This window comes from Papio anubis, chromosome 5 (assembly GCF_008728515.1).
Source record: "Papio anubis isolate 15944 chromosome 5, Panubis1.0, whole genome shotgun sequence".
Lineage (NCBI taxonomy): Eukaryota > Metazoa > Chordata > Mammalia > Primates > Cercopithecidae > Papio > Papio anubis.
The window spans coordinates 13602537-13623585 of record NC_044980.1 but is presented as its reverse complement, the minus strand read 5'-3'; the positions used below and the strand labels follow the sequence as shown (position 1 = coordinate 13623585).

General features: G+C 41.1%; 1 protein-coding gene across 1 annotated transcript in view; it reads right to left on the bottom strand.

Annotated features, from left to right (window-relative positions):
• TRIO (trio Rho guanine nucleotide exchange factor) overlaps positions 1–21049 on the bottom strand; it is a 367450-nt gene that overhangs the window by 230098 nt on the left and 116303 nt on the right. Inside the window, exon 2 of the mRNA XM_031666092.1 lies at positions 7983–8057. Coding sequence (XP_031521952.1) covers positions 7983–8057 — 75 coding nt within the window. The remainder of the gene's footprint in view (positions 1–7982; positions 8058–21049) is intronic.

Here is a 21049-nt window from a genome sequence, read left to right as displayed (position 1 = left end):
TGGCCATTCTGATCGCCCCAGACCTGAGAACTAAAGGCAGCTCTGTGCAAAAGTTTTGACAGCCTCTACTACACTTTTCCAACTTTCAACTACAAAGATTTCTCCCAGGCTGGTAGCACTAGCTAGCAGTATCCTAAGACTTGCTAGCAAGTTCATCCACTTAGGCGCTGAGTCATGTCCTAGGAAAAGCTTATAGACACCTGAATCTGAATTTTAAGATAGAGGAAAAATTGTCACTTTTCCTTTTCCTAGAAAAGAACTTCAGAAAATTCACTGGGATATTTTTACAATTTTATCAAAAATCATTTACGAAGTAAGAATCTTTTCACATGCTAATCTCCCTGCTAAGGGTGCACCTTCCAATAGATGGTGTAACATGGTTAATGATCACTTTCTGCTGACTCCTCCTCAGGGAGGTATGAAGAAAAAATCTTAGAAAGGATGAAGTATAGTTCAGAGGAACATGCTCGCTAAACCTCAAGGAGCTTAAAATCAACTACACAGGTGTCTGTTTAATTCTATTCCCCAAGATTTAGGTTGGTTTCCAACATCACAGGAAGTACCCAAATGAAAATAGCATCTGGGTATAAAACAGGAAAGTCACAAATGCAAAGTTCTGTTCCTGTTCCTAAACTAGTAAAAATAACAGCACTGTAGTTCATAAAAACTTCACCTATTAGATACACTCATGTGTGTGTGGTATCAACCCTAAGCCACATGGTGAGGCAGGCGGGACAGATGTCAGCCTCATTTTATAGATGAGAAATCAGTGCCTTAGTTTCTATAATGAAATGAAAAAGACAGGAAATGCTGCCAGCATCACAGGATGTCTATGTATGGAAGCGTTTCATGTCTCAAACCAAACAACAGCTCATTGATTATCTGCTTATTCAAATGCTGCCTTAGTCAAAAAGCAAAACAACAACAACAACGACAAAAAAAAACAAACAAAAAAACACCAAAAAACAAAAAACAAAAAAAGTTTTTGTTTATAATGATGGTGTTTTATTTTCAGTTCACATAAACCTGCATCCTTTCCTATATCCAATCTTATTTCTCTAAGGCACTTCTTACCTTCTAGGAAATGATACAATTTACATATTCTTTTTGTCTATCTGTTTCCTCCACTAGAACATAAGCTCCATGAGGGCAGGCATCTTTGTTTCACTTGCTCATTTAAGAATATACAATGCTCTCCATGCCCAATGAGACTGGCACCCAACAAACATTTGCTGAATGGATTATTTTTCCATATTCCACACAACATTAACTAAAAATACCTCCTATCAGGTATCAGTTAGCAGAAATGCCTGATGGATATGCTAAGGAAACTGAGGTTTATTTTAATCATAGAAAGAAGGCTGAAAGGGTCCTACACTATAGCTATACATGTCTGTATGACAATTATTCCTTAAACCCTGAGACCTCATTTCCCTCTTCTTAAAACTCCAGGAGGCCGGGCACAGTGGCTCACGCCTGTAATCCCAGCACTTTGGGAGGCTGAGGCAGGCGGATCACGAGGTCAGGAGATCGAGGCCATCCTGGCGAACACGGTGAAACCCCGTCTCTACTAAAAATACAAAAAAATTAGCCAGGCGTGGTGGCGGGCGCCTGTAGTCCCAGCTTCTAGGGAGGCTGAGGCAGGAGAATGGCGTGAACCCGGGAGGCGGCGGAGCTTGCAGTGAGCAGAGACCGCACCACTGCACTCCAACCTGGGCGACAGAGCGAGACTCCGTCTCAAAAAAAAAAAAAAAAAAAAACTCCAGGAGACTTGGTCTCTTGAGCAATGCGGCCCAGGATGACCACAGAAACAGCTAGATTCACAATCACCTCTTTCTCTTTAAATGAATTAGAAGCTCACCTTTCACTTATTTACAAAGAACTTGCAAGAAAGCCATGCTTGCTTTGAGGAGTAAAATGTAAACGTCAACAAACCAATTCTATCTTTCTCTCCATAGCCCTTGTTTCAATTTCTGGATTAGAACACCATTGAAAACTATTCTTTAGCCACTGTCCAACCTCCTATTCCCAACTCCCAAGGAACAGTCTAACTCACACTGACAATAAAAAGCAGTCTTTGCCAAGGAAATCTCTGAAAGACATAGTTTGTGAAAGAGAGAAATGATGGCTAATGTCTATTAAGTGTGCCATAAAGTAATACAACTCTGTTAAAAGGATGCCCACTGGGCTCCTGCTCTAACAGCAGCCAAGGCGAGCAGCTCACCAGCCCTGCACCTTCTAGGCTCACCTCTTGCTGCCTGGTCCTGAGAACCAGGAATTGGCTCATGGAGTATTTCTACTGAAGGCTAAGAAGATTCAGCAGCCTGCATGAAAAGCCCCGCCAGTTCCTGTCCTCTCAGTCAGTCCCTGCCGGCTCCCACTATGCTAGGATGCTAACAAGAATACCCAAGATGAATGGAAGTTTCTCCTTCTCTTCTGGGGAAAGGCAGTACTCTGCAAAACTGGACCATGAAGAACTAAGGTACCAGCAAACCTTAAGTCATCAAATCCCACATTCCTGTCAATACCCCCAACATAAGAGTGAATGTTCACTGCACCCCAAAAAGCTATTCTAAGAACAAAACAACAACAACAACAAAAAACAAATGTCCATCAATGGGCATCTGACTGAATTAACTATGGTATATATACACACACACACACACACAGACATAGACACACATATATAAAAACATATATATAGATATAGATATACAGAGAGAGTTGTGTCTTACTCTGGTATATACATATTTCTGTATTACTCTGTTACACACACAAAACAGAGTAATACACAACTGTAAAAAGAAATGAGAACTCTATTATGTGCTGCTATATACTGATCTCCAGAATATTTTTTGAAATAAAACAAGCAAAGAATAGAAAATGAGGCACATTACGTTTCTGTTTATCTCGGGAAGAAGGAGAAGATGAAAACAGATGGGAAGATCAATAGAATTGCTCATATTTTAAAAGCATAAGGATTAAACCAAAAACTTTTTTAAAAAGCTTTCCTACAGGGGAAGCACATGGTGGAGAAGGCAAAAACAAAAACTAGATTTTTTTTTAACCAGACCTTAACTTTAAACTATTTTTTAGTTATTACTGTGGAATTATGCTAAGTTTTACTTAAAATTGAAGCAAGTTGGGGTTTTTAAGTCTTACAAAATAAAACAAATGATTCCAGGCTTCAAGCTGATGGCATATCCACATGGAGAGGAACTGTTTCGTGTGACTTTAAAATACAGTAATAGGTCTGTAGATTTTTAACGGCATACATCCTCAGGACCAAGACAACAAGAAAAATACTAAATTACATTTGGTAGTCATATACTGTGCTAATACCATTAGCATTACAAAGTAAGTAATTATGTCCACATAGGTAGGAACTAACATTTTTAGACTAATGAAACAGATATCCACAAATATACAACTGAAGAAGTAAAATGAAATATCTATAATCCTATATTTGAACTATGAATTTTAATATAAAGTCATGATATCATTTCTTATTAAAATGCATGTGTGTGTTTTCCCCCAGATTTGTCCACTAAAGAGACACAGAAACAACAACCTACCCAGTGAATATCCCTAGCAACGTGTACTGTTTCCCACTAAAAGGAACCAGGGCTCTTTAGAGAAATGGCTGATTCCAGATTTGAGGCAGGAATTATACAAGATAGTCCTGAAACATCTTCTCACATCAGCAAACAAAACTTAGGAGCCAGTCTGAAGAGGCTCCCATTGGCCAAAGATGGGACAATTTTAATTTCATAAGAGACAAAATGTGCAATAAATCAAAACATCATATGTATTTAAAATCATGCATTTGAAATAAGTCTTTATCGGGGAAAACACAAACAAACAATGGTCCTTTTTCAATAGCCCGAAAACTGCTTACGGACAAGAACCAATCACTTATCCTACTTCTCCTGTATGAAGTCTTTCTCAGGACAATCAAGTAAGTGGTGATGGGACATCTCTCTTTACGGGATATCCAAGTTAAAGAAAGGACATAAGGAAAATATCACTATCTTGCAATTCTTTTTTTTTTTTTTTTTTTTTGAGATGGAGTCTCGCTCTGTCGCCCAGACTGGAGTGCAGTGGCCGGATCTCAGCTCACTGCAAGCTCCACCTCCCGGGTTTACGCCATTCTCCTGCCTCAGCCTCCCGAGTAGCTGGGACTACAGGCGCCCGCCACCTCGCCCGGCTAGTTTTTTGTATTTTTAGTAGAGACGGGGTTTCACCGTATTAGCCAGGATAGTCTCGATCTCCTGACCTCGTGATCCACCCGTCTCGGCCTCCCAAAGTGCTGGGATTACAGGCTTGAGCCACCGCACCCGGCCGCAATTCTTAAATACTAGATCTAAGCAATAATCATCAATGAACACCATAAAAACAAGACAAGACTCTCCTAATAAAATTCCCTATGAAACTAAACAATCACACCCATTAAGTATTTTTGCCCCCTTCCCTGCCAGATCAAAGCTCAGTCTAATCTAAAGTCTCAAGACCTAACTCCTAGTCTGCAAGAAATATGGGGGAAGTGAAACATGTTAAATGACCACCCAGTGATAGAACCAGCAACATCTAGACTACAGGAGAATCCACAGGAAGACATCTGGATTCCTCGCTTCCTAAAACGTCAGGAGGTAAGACACAAAGAACCTTCAGGTTAAAAGAGCCTTACCAGACATCTCAACCAGCTGCAATGTATATGAGACAAGCACATTTGAATACCCATTGGGTTTTTGGGGGGATATTAAATAATTACCATTCAATTTTTAGGTCTGTTATTGGTATTGCAGGGTTTTTTTTTTTTTTTAATAAAACTTACTTTTAAGAGATAAATACTAAATATTTATAAATAAAATAATATCTGGATTTTACTTCAAAATTATCCAGAGTGAAGAGAAGACTAAGCGGAAACACAGAAAAACAAGTTGCTGAAGTGGGCTATGAATTCGTGAAAATTCATTATACTATTTTCTTTTCTTTTGATGTTAAAATGTTCCATAATAAACAGTTAAAAAAGAATGAGTTCTTAATTCTGGTGGTTGTCTGTGAGATTTTCTAAGGCTCAAACCCTAGTGGCATAGGAACCACACTAATAGTTGACATTATATGTAAGATGCCATCAGACGCAAACTCCATTAAATATAAACTATAGGGCATTTTGACGAGGTTCGGTAGTCTTGTGAGGGCTGCATCCTCCATGGGCAGAAGAGGAATGCTGTGTCCTTATATGGCTGAAGGGCAAGCGTAAAGCCTCTTTATAGGGGCCTTAATCCCACACAAGGGAGAAGCCCTCATGGCCTAACTGCCCCTTAAAGGCCTCACCTCTTAACAGCATCCCATTGGCAACATCTGAACTTTGGAGGTGATCCAGTCAAACCACAGCACTGTCCTCTGACTTCAAACACGAAGTCAGGTAAGACATTTAATCACTGAGTTCACCCTAAATGAAGGAAGTAGTACGTTCTATCTTACTTAAGTGCAATCAGCATTACTTTTTAGAAGACCTAGACACTAAGGTTCGGAAATATTCAGGTTCATCACTGGGCTTTTAGAGATCTTGACCTCATAAGTACCTTTTAAAATCACTCATCTTTTGGCCTACTTTTACAAAGCCCCTGCCATTTTACTTAGATTTAACCACTAAAAGCCATTCACATGGAGAGCTTTTACAAAGGTATCATAATATTCCCTAATTTTTTTTTAAATGGGGTCAGAGCAGAAAGTAGCTTAGGACTGCCAGTGCTGGGGGACTGGGGGTGGCCATGGGGTTCTTGGGAGGTGATGAAAAGGTTCTGGAATTAGTGGTAATGGCTGCACAACCTGGTGATACACTCAAATCCACTGAATCCCGCGTTTTAAAAAGGTAGATTTTAGGGTATGTGAATTAGATTTCAATTAAAAAAAAAAAAAAAAAAAAAAAAACAGAAAAAAATTGAGTTAGAGATAAATTTTATTTTGGAAAGTTTATTCATTCTTCCTAATTTTCAAAAAATGTAATACAACACAAGTAGTCAATTTCTACTTAATTTTATGGGTTTTTTTCCCCTTCCTAAGGGAGATAACGATAAGCCTAAAACAAAGAGCAGTGAGCTCATGCTAATCAGCTTTGCCAGTTCTGATCATAAATTAGGAATACTGTAAAAGTGCGGTGACATCTACTAACGTCATTTTGCTAACGCTGCGGAAGCTCTACCATCGCTAATATTTTAAACAGTTCCTACTAATTTGTTGTAAAAGCAAAAATTCCCACCCCACCAAAGATATCCAACTTTATGTAACCCTGCAGAACTTAAGGTTTTATTAAACATTGAAGACAAACTCAAAAAGACTGCTGATTTTCTTTGATTAGTTAAAAGGTAAAATTTTAGTGTTGACTGTAAACTATATAAAAATGTCAGCTGATAATATATTCTGTATTAATTGCCTAATAAAAGCAAGAATACAAATAAAACCCACCAATGTTAACCTTCCACCTTGCTTCACATGTCCATCTCCACATGCTAATGAAAGAAAATGGAACAAAACGTTCAGAAACACAAAGAGAGGTCAGAGGGAGCAGGTGCTATTACCACAGACCCAGACTTTAAAAATAAAAAACTGATAAACACATGGACTCGGCTTTAAGTCTTCCTTACAGATACCTCTAATTTTTAAGTAGAGTCTTTTAATTATTCTGTTTGTAAACTACAAAATCAGGAGTTCACAAAGCTGGCATGAGTCCTTACAATGCAGTTTGTCAGTAGATGATTAGAGAAGAGCAAATAAACACTACTTTTAAAACTCAGTGTGTACTGGAAGCCAGTATTTGTTTTTCACCACGTATTTCCAACAACTTAAAGCACCTTCTTTTCATGAACTTCTTACACTCTTCTGTGAACCTTCCAAATACAGAATGAATTAGATTTACTCTCACAAAATCAAACCATATTAACAGGGGCCAAGAAACATTACTGGACATGAAGCAAAGCGAGATTAGCAAAAACACCACAGGAAGCTGCATCTTGAATATATAACAGTATCACACGTCCAGAGGACACAAAAAACTTATAAAAGCAGCTATCAGTGTTATAAATTAAAACTGATAGGTGTTCAAGAGGATACACAGATCAGCACAGAATGTCTATTTGAGAAAGATAAAAATTCTCAAAGGAAATTCATCTAAAAGCATGTGACCACAATCTACAGATGAACTTCCTGATAGAGCAGAAAAATCTTGCAAATCTTTGTTTGGTAACAAGTGAGCTGGTGCCCAAAAGGTGTAATACCCAATGGCTATTCTGTTTATGTGGGAGGAAGGCCCCAAAAGACAGTCCGAAGAGGCCTAACGCTGACTATCTATGTGCAGAAGAGAGGGCAGTCAGGTGCCCAAAGCCCAAGGGACTGGCCCAGAGTCTGTCTGCGGGCGGGCCAGGGCCTCAAAGACTGGGTCTACAGGGAAATGGACTCAGCTGGTAAAATCACCAAGGCTTCATCGTCCTCGACCTGGGTCCTAGTTACTCCATGACCAGAGAGCCACAAAGGAGTAGATCTCAAGGAGAAACAGGCGTCCTTGCCTCCCAAAAGACAAAGCAACAGAGGCAGGTACAGAGTACAAGAAACCAAAGTGAGAAATTCAGGACCCATCTACATACCATCACATTCCCACCACTTTTGCTGAAATAATCGGATTTTTAAAAATCAGTTTTTTAACTTAACTGATTGGGGCAGAACAGCCAAATTTTTGTTGAATGGCAGAAACAAATGTATCTTCATCACCAACACTAACTGACTTATCATGTACCTCATAGCTGGAAGAAAATGCTTTGGGCACTAATTTCTCAGGAACACTGCTACAAGAATAAAGCAGTTCAAAATTCATAGAATGCCAATGTTTTTATATGTTGAGGCAGGTGAGTTCATTCATTATGTCAGACTCTGACATTGTGTCAGAGCAGCTGGATAAAGCAGAGTTGAAAGTTAAACTTTACCTGAAAGGTACGCAACTTTTTCCTTCAAAATTGGCAAAACATCCATAGCTTTCATTTCATCGTTTTTTCGAAACCCTGAAACACAGAAGGAGAAAATAAAATTACTGGGTTGCTAGAGTGACAGTTAATTCCTTAACCATTCTATCCGATGCCAACACAGCAGCTTTATCCACATCTATTAAATCAACTTAAGAAACATGATCATAGGATGACATTTAAATTCTACGTCTGTGATCACAAAACTATCTTCTATTTTAATGTTGAATAATGATTTGCACACAGACCCAGAGGCTCATGTCCCCAAAAGGCTCTCAGTCATTTCTAGCAATAACGATTTGGTCCCAAAAGGAGACAGGATATGAAATCAGTCCGGATTATTTACCAAATCTTAATTTTTATGTAGATTAATGTAGACACCAGCAAAGAAAACAGACAGCAACACCGCTTTATAAAAATTGCTGCTTGTGACATGCTAAAACCTCTAGGGGGAGCTCAATGCCTCATTCTGTCAGACTTCAGGGTCTGGTTAAAAATACACAGTGGCAAGGAGAGAGGGGGTTATAAATAGCTGGGGCCTGGCTCTCTCCTTCCAGGCTTTCTGGGTCATGCCCCCTGGAGGAATGTCAATGGCTAATGTGGTCATAGGGCCCAGTGCCACTCCAGTTTCAGAGGTGGCCAAGGTCCCTCTTCTCACTAAAAACCAACTCTGCCCCTACTCCCAGTATCTTAGAAGGTCCAGTGGGAATATTGTAGAAAAGGAGCATGCAGTAGGCAATTTAGGCCAAAATCCATCTAAGCAAAAGGAATTCTTGCAGCCCAAAAACTTCTAGCCCAGCTCACCAGGGTGAATGCCTACGTGGTAATTTGGGGTCCAAAACGTCCATACTCATCATAAAAACTGGATATTTCTCTTGGCGATGTCTAACAGAGGTAATCTAGGTTCAGGATGCCTACCAAAACTAGCAACTAACATTGTTAGCAGAACAATCTCCAGGAAAAAACAAAACACCACTTCCCCATCTCCATTTGTGTTTGTTTTTGCCAAAACAGTACAAGAAAAGCATCACAAATGCTAGCATGGCAATACAACCACAGCAAGATGTAGACTTGGAATTAGAAGGCAAGGAAAGTACTGAAAGTGAAGGAATGAACATTTATTTCACTTTTGGTGTCCTGAGCAGCAACTCCTGGGCAAGCCCTGCTTCAGGGAAAATTTATAAAAAATGACTCTCTCCAGACACTAGAGAATGACAAAAGCTGGGAGAGACACCTGGACAAGGAAATGACCCTGGGTACACACCCCATCATTAGGGCTGTTAGCCTGAGGGCAGGGCCCCATCTAAGCAATGCGGAGCTTTTAAAACCAAAACCAGGTGAATTCCAAACAGCCCTGCTAAGGATTTAAAGATCTAAATCAAAATTTGAGTTGCTACCCACTGCAGAGACACAGAATGTGTAGTCACATGTGGGTCAGGCCAAATTACATGCCTGCTAAAGCAGGCAAACAAGCAGCAACCCAATCAACACCTTCGGGAGGAATATAGCAACATTCAGTCTCTACAACATACCATTCATAGAAACAAAGAATGAATAAATCAGCGGTGTGATCTGATTTCTTAATGTAAATCACTCCTGTCCATAGAATACGTCCACGTGTGTAAGGAACCCAGCTTAATGAGATTTAACTATGACACTGACAATCACCACAGACTTCACAGCAAACTCATCTGGCTGAGGATCATGAGGTCCTAGGAAGGCTGCGTGGAACTAGTCAGCCAGTTATGGGGAGATTCGACCAAGCTGGGGCCTCCACAGCACCAGGCCATTTTCCTTTCCAATGTACCATGCTTTGTGCTGGCAACCCACCAAGCTTTGAAAACAGCGGCTATTTATAAAAGGCAAAACATCTGAGCCAAGAGTTCTGCAATTTCATCCTCAGGTTCCTTCAAAACTCTTGAATGGATGCAATCTAGTCAGCAATTCACTGCCAGTCACTGTAACTCACTGAATGTGTCTACAAAGACTGACTTCATCTGCTGTGGCTGCCGTGGACACAGATGGCACAGGGGCAACTGCAATGCAAAGAGGACTAAGGCTCGCCAGCGACCCTCAGAGAGACAAGCTGACAAACACCGATAAAACAAGGCAGATTATGGAATGTTCATAGGCAGCACGAAGTGCTATGGGACCCGGGCAAATGAGGAGGAGACAGATCACATGATAGACAAATACTAGGAAGGAGTAAGCGACAGCTGTAGATCCCTATCTACAGGTATCTGAAGGGAGGATTCCACTTCCATTGCTCAGATGAGAAAACGCATGCTTCCTACCATTCCCACATCCACGCCCACACATGTCATGACCAGGACACAACAAGGCCCTCAGACAGAGAAATGTCACCACCAACTGCAGCCCTGGCTCCTACACTACTTGTGAGTCACACAGCCATCACCAAGAAGAATGTCCTGATCCCAATGCTGATATCCCAATAGAGGCTTGTATGACTTGAGTCATCATTCCAAAGCATTTTTGACAATTACTGCTAACTTTCTGAATCACACGTATTTACTGATACCCACAGTGGAGTGGAAGATGGAAGTGAGGGCTGCCATATTCCAGGCCACCTCACAGGAGGAATAGCATATTTATTTGAAAGCAGGGTACAGAACACAGAACTCAACGAATGTCTCAATTTCCTATGTCCCACTATGAGTCACAGACTCACTCCCATGTGACCTTTCATTTCTCAGAGCTGTAGTTATGTTAACCTATGGGTCCCTCAGTTTCCCCCCAAATTAAGGAAGACTCAGTCTTTCTAGAGGAAGAAAAGCACATGAATTAATGAGAAACTGATGTGAAAAGGTGCTTCACTTTTATTGCGATGTAGGTACATGCCCACGCATAGACCAGAATATACATTCTAACCAGTTTAACTATATTTTTGTAGACCGTCACTGAAAAAGATGTTAATTTTATTTAAACCATCAATTAATACTTCGAAAACAGAAAAGAAAATATAAAAGGGGCAAACATATAAAACTAACCACACAAAGAAACTGAGTTTATGGTTATTGTGGTGACTGGTCACTTAGGTATTATTTTAGATCTCATTTCCACTTAAAAAAAAACAAAACAAAACCCAATAAGCAAAGGACTCAGGAAGCATGTATAAATACTAAAACCAGATTAAATATATCATAGGTAACTTTCAATAAAAAGCAGGAAGAACTCAACCATGACAGTTCCTCAGATCAAAAAGGCAGGCTGTGTTCCATGCCCTGAAGAGCTATTTAGGAAAACAGTGTGGGACTATAAAAACGTTCTAAAAAATTAAAAATACACGGCTTCTGTGCCATTCCACAGATTCCAGATTACACAGCCGATACGATTCAACTCCTAATGCTTTCTTCATTCATGCATTAAAGGATCTAGCTGTGGTTCCCAAACTTACTGAACAACGGCTGCCCTCGGTGGGCACCCCCTGGAAGCACACCCTTCTCCAGTCACAGAGAGGTTCAGGAACAGCAAATAGCACCACGGAGAGGCCCTGCTGGGATCCCAGACCTTATCTTTGTACCAAAGACCAAGCATCAGCAACGTTTCCACTTCTCAGTGCCACCAGCGGGGTTTGCCAATGCTACTTAAACAGGTGGAAGGGGGTGCCACAAAGAGAAATTAGGTAAAATTGGGATTAACAGAAAGCCTAGACAAAGAAGAGCAACTTGAGAGGAGATAACCAGAGGGTAGATGGCCCAAATCGGGGGACATTTAGTTGTACCCATTTTTTTGAATTATATAATCTTTTAAGTTATATAGAGCCCATACTAAACTGTGCACAAAAGACAGACTGGATTTCTGTTACAATTTGAAGCATATTTTGCTACTATCTGAAATACAGCAACCATTATGGACTCTAATGAAAAGCTAGCTTCGGGAAACAGTGAAACAGCAAGAATGGAGTCATCCGAGGCTTATCTCTAGGTGCAGAAGATGTTTCCCAGGGGAGTCCTTAAAGGCAGGCAACAAATACGCTTCTGAACCAAGTCTACAATGACTATGTTCAGAATGTTTACACTAATATTTGTTGAATGCTACTGAGGAAAACAGGTTTGGATTAAAAAAATCAGATTTTAGAGTTGTTAACTAAATATATATAGGTGGTGCTTGATGGTTTTCTTTCTGCTTTCAAGCCAACACACAAAAAAACTGCTTTTCCCTAAAATAAATTGGAATGTTTAGAGATTTTAATATACTAATTTTAAAATAACCACAAGTTTCAGCATATTACTTGCCAAAATTAATTCTGTTACCACCTTTCAAATTACTATTTGGTTCGATAGCATGTCAGTGTGAGCATAAATGTTAAATCTGGACTCCCAAATCACTTCTATTCCTTAATAATAAACATTATATTCTTTATCAAGTGAATAGTTGCCTCTTTTTCTCGAGACCAGCCAATTTGCCACAGGACATGTCTGTTTTGTGCCCTGCTGTATCCTAGACGCCTAGGATAGGGCCAGGCAAAGGGCATTCACCAGATGTGGGATGGCTGGGTAGAAAGATGGATGAACGGGGAGGCCGAGGCAGCCAGATGGCCTGAGCTCGGAAGTTCAAGGCCAGCCTGGGCAGAATGGTGAAACCCATCTACTAAAATACCAAAAATTATTAGCTGGGAGTGGTGGCGCACACCTGTAGTCCCAGCTACTCAGGAGGCTGAGAAAGAAGAATCACTTGGACCCAGGAGGCAGAGGTGGCAGTGAGCCGAGATCATGCCACTGCACACCTGAGCGACAGACAGAGACTCTGTCTCAAGAAAAAAAAAAAAAAGAAAAAAGAAAAAGAAAGATGGATGGATGAATGAATGAATGAACTCAACCAACAAATTAATATATTTCTACAGCGGCTTGCCCTGAACCCCTACACAAGAACCCCAATATTCCTTAGTACTTTCTACCTTTGTTTTGTGAAGTATGTTAGGTATAGTTCAGCCTTCAATCATAGTATGATTTATATTCATAAGATGGAAAATTAACCTCCCTGCCCTAACAAGAAATATTCTGCAAGTTATCATTCAACAGTGAAACATCTTTCCACTGAACCAACAGTCTGGAACTTCAACTATCTCATACCCCACTGATCAAATCAATTACTCATCTTTCATCCTGAGACCCTGCAAAGAGGTGCTGCACTGAGACAAATACCCTTCTAAGCGAGTCACTGATGACCAGAATGCTCACTCACTTGGTCACCTCTGTGGCATTAAATTTAAGACAACAGTAACAAACAGTCCAGGAACAACAAGCCCCTCTCCAATTTATTTATAATAAAAAGCACCCTAGAAATATTTTCACAATGAGCAACAAAAGTTTTATATAGCATATTATGTTAAAAATGGTATTTTTACAAAAGTGGCACAAAGATGAATCAAATGAGTGAAACCATGAATCAAATTTTAAAATTTTTTTAAGTAAAATGTAGGTTTTATTATTTTTTTAATCCTGTATTTCTCCCAGGACTACTGGCAGATACTAGTAATCTGAAATTTTACATAATCTTCAAATTAAACTAGTCGAATGAGTTTTTCAGTAAAAATTGTTAGAAGAAACACAGTTATTCCTTGACCATTTGAGCTGTTGAACAAAATGAACTGATGCGGTTCTGAACTGGCTGTGTCTCCTCCTTTAAAGGCAGCCAAGCCCACAAGACAAACTGTGCTCCTCACCCATTCGCAGGGGTTTCATTTGCCTGTCAGCTATTCCAAGTTAGTGTTTACTAAATTGGAAAATAATCTGTGGGAAGAGATTGGAAAAAAAAAAAAAAGAATCCTACATACTTAAAAAAAACACAGGTTGCAGCAGTAACAAAAATGTTAATAAATAAGCCAGTATTTTTAAACAACCAGAAAAAGAGGGTTAAATAGTAAACCGGAGCTTCCTATTAGTACCGGGTCTTGGTGGTGATTACCGAATTTTACTCATTAGTTAATTTAGGGGAAACTTCGTGCGCGCACGCCTGCACACAAAGAGCAGGGTGATAAATCTGCATCAGCTTGGCAGGCACCGCCCTCGCTCGGCAAGCGCGTGCGCAGAGGGAGGTGACGTCACCCTCTCCGTGCCGGCTACTTCTCTGCGGAGCCCGCAGGATTATGCTCTCAGCACTGGGAGCGGCCGCGCGTGGCTGGCTGCACGATGTTTGTGCTATCAAGGGTTTTAGCTGTGCACGCATCTAGAAGTGATGCAATGGAAGGAGGCATTTCAACAAGCCTAGATCCTTTATGAACATGTTAAAGGGTGGGGGGAAGATATCCCTCATTTTTTCTAATATGTAAAAAATAACAATAATAATAATAATACAATGCTTATATTATTTTTAACATAAATATATCACAATCCACACTTATAAAATGCGTATAAAATGAATTACGACTTACGTCAAGAATATGGACATGTTCACAGACAAGACCACACAAGAATATGGATGGGGTTTCACAGTATAGCATTACAGTTTTTACCTATAATCTTTATGGTTATAACTGTTGGACTGGCTAATGTGTCCCTTCACATGATTTTAGAAGCAACAGCCTATAACAGCATACCTCAAAGAAAGAAAGTAGCATATTTTTTATTAATTCAAGGGAGTTAAAAGAAATTTCAACTTAAAATAGTTAGTTTTTAGTATCTTATAAAATACAAAAGACAACCAAAATAACCAAAAAGACCATAACAAAAAAACACGTTTTTTAAACAAATACATATTTTTTAATGTAAATGAAACAATCTGTAGAACTCTTAAGGTTTGATGTTTTAATTATGTATTAACTGTGCAATGGAAGTTAATTCAAAAGTGTAACTAATAGACCAATGGAAGGGAATATTTTGATAGTCAAAAAAGTAGTAGTATTATAAAAGGGACTCTATTTCTTACAATCTCATAAGTCAAAAAAGAAACCATGTGCCCAGGTATGCCATTCATGTTTGGAACCCCAGGGACGAGCACAGAGCTATGCACAGAGGAAACTGATCCTGTTTGCCTAATGCCAGAATAAAGAACACATTCGTCTACCTGTCTGTGCATGTCTCTGTAAAGCCTGTCAGGGATGCCTCTGAGGCATTCTGGTATTCTGGAACTGGAGTTACCCCACCCTTATCTACATACATACAATCCCTAACCCATACACACACACATACATGCACATACAGGGTTCTGTGATGCTGACCTGCTCCAAAGACTTGCTTTACCAAAGTGTCTCAGGAAAGTCATTTAGAAATTTAGAGTGTATTAAATGAACCAGAGGGATAGCACTGCTACAATTTGATTATCATATCAAGTGGTTTGTACACATCAGATCAAGAAGGTTGACTGCTAAAAGAAACCCTATTCAACCACTGTATCAGTCTTCTACACATTTGAGCACTCTTACTCTTCTTCAGAAAAAGAAAAAGAACAAGAAAAAACTCAATGGCCCCATGTGTTTTAATGCAGATGACAATCATATTCTGTAAAAGGCTTCAGAAAATAAAGCTATAATTCTACTCCTTTTCCTCTATTATCTTTTTGATTACTACATAAGGAACTGGGGCCAGAGGGGCTCTCAACCACAGAGAAGTGATATAAACTAATTATCTGAAAACCTCTCTCAGTGCACATGGACTAGCTCTGCATGGAGTCGGGGGGTGCTCATATACAAAGTGTAATCTAGAGCCTTCGTTGACCTTAGCCTGTTTGGGAAAGAAAGCAACACATAAGTGGTCAGTTCTGTGGTACAAATATTTGGCATGGAAAAATCAGGGCCAGAGGGATGAGAATAGGAGAAGATGACCTATCAAATAAAAGATCTGTGCAAAGTGTGGAAGAAATAGTCCAAAACTGGGCAAACTGGAAAACAGAGAGCACTCCAGCCAGAGCAAGCAGCATCAACAGATGCAGAGAAACAAAAACACAAAACATTCGTGGAAGCGAAGAAAGCGGGGGTGGGGTGGGCTATTACAGTAGGTTTTGACTGATAGGTAGGAAACTGGCCATCACTGGAACAAAGAAGTGCCACGAAGAAGAGGCATCCACATGCCTGTAGGATAGCCATGCCCCCCTGAACGTCCAACCCTGCTTCATGCTCATCCCCACAAACCTGCTCCCCACAGTGTAGGTCCCAGCACAGTACCTACCTCATAAACCATCGACCTCATGGCCCAACCAGGAACCAGGCTTCTCCCTGCCCTCCATCCTCTCTCCCATCCCCTACTTCCACGAAACAAGGAGTTGCAGGGACTCCACAGTCCCACGAAGCACCCATGTCTCCGCCAGCATTGCCCTCATGTGCTGTTCCAGCAATCTCCTAATAGATGTTCGTAATTCCCTTGAATGCATTCTGCCACTCTCCCTAGCATGTTTCTCAAACAAAGATCTCATCATTTTCCCTAAAATTCTTCAATGATTTCTTGGTGCCTTCAACTACAGTCCCTCATGATCTGATGTATGCTGCCTCCACAACCTCACTGGTTCACCACTACCCTCTCCCCAGGCTCACTCACTCCAGGAACTGCAGTCACCTGCAGGGAAGCCACACCTCCACCTCACCACTAAACCTCCATACACACGCCTTCCCCTCCCCGCTCCCAACACACACCTCTTCTTCACCTGCCCCCGGTCTGGAGTCACCACTGCTCGACTAGACACCCCCAGGATGCACTCCCACAACACCCCAAATCCTTATCGCACTGCAGGGGAAATTTCCAAAGACTTCTCGGTGTTCCTATTAGCAGCTGGGCTCCAGGGGCTACGCTGGGTCCCACTGCATGGCAGTCTCACTGAGCAGACTGCCATGGCGCAGAGTATGAACTTAACCCCCAGCTAGCTAAACCTCAAGGTAGCAAACAGGTGGTACTCTACAATTCGTGGTTCTGGGCAGAGTATCCATTTAGGCACAGAGCAACAGCGACAGCTCCGACACATGCAACTGGCTATAAAAACACCTTTGAAAAGCTGAAGTGACTCCATTCATTCTCTGTCTAGTATATTTGGTGACTGACTAGTACATAAAATTGCATTTACATATTATCTATCTATATTTCAAAGGAGAAAAGGGTTTTTACCTTAAGTTTTTACAACGTAATTTAAAAGTTACCTGCCCAAACCAAAGAAACCAATCATCTCTGATGGAAGGAGATGGCTGTGCTTTGGAAGAAGTGAACTGGGAGGCTTGTTGTTCCAGCACCTCCACAACCAAAGGAAACTCAAGCCTCCAGGGAAGTGGTTTCTAAGCAGGAAACACAGAGCCTCACAGTTCTGCTTCTCTGCAGTCAGTGGGCTTTTCCCCCAAGAATTTAAAGTGACACTGAAATGTTTTCATTATGAGATTTTGTAAACAGACCAAGCATGATGGAAGCAGCAAGCCGAGTCAACTCCACACACCTCAGAGCTGAGCACCCCTCTTTGTTCCTTCTGAATGTTAGCCCACACTGCTGTCTCAGGTCCCTCAGCACCAGAAGGCTGGCTGGAGGCAGCCTACTGAGGGCTCACGTGACTCCATTTGCTGCCACATTAACCGAACACAAGCCAAGCCTCTGTGAGCCCTCACAGCACAAACAGTAACTCCTCAGAACATCTGTACTACTTTACTCAAAATCCTGCCTGGGACTGACTGTGAGTACGAAGGGTACAGAACAAACACTATACAACAGGTAGGCCAAGCCAAAGTGTTCCAGACAGTCTATACGTTTCCAGAAGAAAAAGGAACTGAATTCCCAGCACTGAACCACGATTTGGGTTTAAAATTTGGCTTATTCTAGCTTATCTCCACATGAGTATCCTCTACCCCAGCCTTACCTCCTGCCAACCCTAAAACTCAAAGGTTCTGATTCTGAATGAATGTTTCCTCCACAGATAAACAAACAGGGGTTTAAGGGGGGGTAGGGGTAGGTGCAGGTACTAGTCACTGAAGCCACAATCCTCATCCGGGGGCCTTGCTCACCAACAAATGCCTACCAATCCCGTCTATTCCAGTCTTCTGTGTTGATTCATTTTCCAGCCCCGGGGAAAACATACACCAAAGTTGAGTGTCTAAACAAGCTATCAATTAATCTGAGTGACCAGTAATTATGTCTAATTTAACATACAGTATTCAGAGTTACTAAATTACACATATAAAATACCAAAGTTTCTCCTAATGTTCTCCACAACGTTAAGATACTTTAGGTCCATGCCCACTGCAAAAATCCTGTTAATTCATTTACTCCTATTAATATATAATGTAAAGTAAATGCCACAAACGAACATCAGAATTTTTAACCGAAGGTCTGAAAAGTTATTTCCACTTCAATAAGCATGGATTTGATTCTAACATGAAACTCAGTACAAAAATAAATCTTTAATAACATCAAAGAATTTGGCAGAACTTTCTGCCAGTCAGTCCCTTGATAAAGCTTAGAACTCTGTTTAATCGCTTGGCATTCATAAAAAACATATTTATGCATGGTACTCTCTTAAACCCCAGAGCTTTTTCCCCTAAATGGCATGTTCCTGATTTTAAGAAGCTTATACTCTAAAACAAAATAAAACACACATTAGACTAACCAGTAGCCTTAACCATGTACTCAGTAAGAGCTGATAGACAAGTATGTCTTCCAAAATGCATTGTTATGTATAAAGAGATTTAGATGCTGTTATGATTAAATAGACAAATCCATTTAAGAGTGTTACTTTTCACTGAAATGCTGTATCTATCGCTGACACTAAAAATAAGTCCTTAATATAAAAAAGGTGTTCCAGACCATTCTGAAAGGGTTGGAAACACTTGCTATAGAGATTAGAAACACAAAGCACATTAGTGAATAATAATGTAAGTAGCATGTTCAAAGATTAATACTGTGATGTTCTAATATTAGAAACCCGCCTTATAGCTCACATATAAACTGCCTTGCCTAAGTTACTTCAGTTAATCTACTTTGACAGCGTTGTTCCTTTTTCTCTGAATGTAATTTGCAATACATCTGACGCTCTGAGGATTCATCCGATCAGAGGCCAGTCAAGTCCTGCTCTTTAGATGTTTATTGACCCGCAGAGGCCAGACAGCCTTGTAGCAGCCTAAGACACCCAGTAGGAGCAATCCTGCAATCCTGTTACTGTTAAGACAACTCAAAACAAAAACAAAAACAAAAACAAAAAAACTGGCACTTTGTAATTTGTTTTTAGGCTTAATTCAGAATGCAATCTACAGTTAATTTGGAAGTTTTCTTCCAGATCCTTCTATTTGTTGTAGAAAGATTTGGCTGCTCAACAAGTATGTGTTAGCCTGGAGGCCATACCTGTCCAACTGTCTCAGGATTATACTGATGCTGGCAACCACTGGCTTTTGCTCATATTAACTCAGGTGCTGCTGTGCTGCCCTACACCCTCTTTTCCCAAGCAGAAAAAGAATTCTGGTAGATAACCCCCTATCATTTACCCTCCTACTGAATTGCTAATGAGAAATTTAAGAAATTACAAAGAGGGTTGAGAAAAGTAATGCATCTGCTAAGGCAGAAAACAAAGAGAAAAGAGAAATTCATTTCAATTCTTCTCCTCCTACCTCTTTCCCCTCAAATTCCCTTCCGCATACAGACAAAAGCAGAGTGGTGTTTTTTGTTTTTTGTTTTTTAAATTCTGGTTAAAAATGTGTTTATTAAGCCAAATAATCTAAATATACTGATGGGAAAACAACTTTTGACATAGAAACAGATTTGCTGGGATGCACTCACCTCTCTCCTGGCATCTGTATCCATATTCAAGCACATTCACTGGTCAAGAGAATGATGCAAACACACACACTAAGGAAGACCGAAGGCGTGAGGACCCTCCAGGAGCCGGCAGGGGGAAGCCTCAGGAGGAAATCACTGCTTGGAGACCCAAGTGAGCTTGAGGAAATGACCAGCTGGCTTGTGGCCTGGTGGCGTTTCCTCCCTTGGATTACCCCAGGGGAGGCTGGTGTTCAGGAACTCGAAGCCAGCACAGGCTCAGAGGGCTGTGCAGCAGTGCCCTGGAGCCCACCACCCAGCAGGGCAGCAGCCCTCATCTGCTTCCGCCGTCTTGAAATGACAGGGCACAGCTAATCCAGTGATCACAAAAAGTTCCCACAGAAGCAGCTCCAACTGTGTGACCATCTCACTCATTATCCCCCTGGGCCACTGCGGCGGTGCAGGAGGCTGGGATGGCTAGAGGCAACTGGGCTGGTGCTGGGTCCACAGGGCCTCCTCCTGCTTGCTACCGGGGGCCCCCAATAAATACTGGGGAGGTAGAAGGCGAGAGGCAGACCAAGCTCTTCCACAGTTTTATATCTTTAGACACCTGCCCTGCAGTGCCCAATCTGGGTGGGGTAAGATTCTAAAAGACTCTGCAAAGCTGAACGTCTTGTAGGCTGTGGAATCTGTTTTCCTTTTTCCAGTCTCCTAATTGCTACATTCCTGACAGGACATCTCAGTATCTTATCTACTAGAAAGCACAGGGAATATCGTTTTCCAAATTAAACCCAGTATAGTGATAAAAACGGCAGTGCAGTAAGGACATTTAAATAAGGTGTGTGGCACTCACTCACCAGACAACTCTCTGCCCCTACAGCATCGTTCCAGTACCCTGCAGGGAGACCTCAGGGCGCCTGCTGCCCCAGGAGCTGGGATCCAGCAGAGGAGATGACATAGGGTTACAAGAAGCCACCTTAAAAGGGAGTTACACACATGGAGACGAGGTGTGGAGAGGATTCAGGAGCACGCTCACAGTGGGGACAGGCAAAGCTGCACTTCACTAGCATTACAAGTTTTAAGCAGATCAGCTGCAAGTCACAATGGTGCCACAACTCAAAATGAAATTTTGTGTCAAGAGTTACTTAGGTGTCTAGTTAGGAGCCTGGGATAGCCACCTCCCAGGTGGGTGACTGTGGGCAGGTACCTAGTCGTTCCATACCTTCGCTTCCTCATCTGTGAAATGGACAGTCTAAGAATCATTGCTCACAGAACTCACTAATCAGTGCTATCAGTAGCAGTTGAAACAGTACTATAGTATTAATATCTGAAGCTTACTCTTAGCTGTACAAGTTTGGT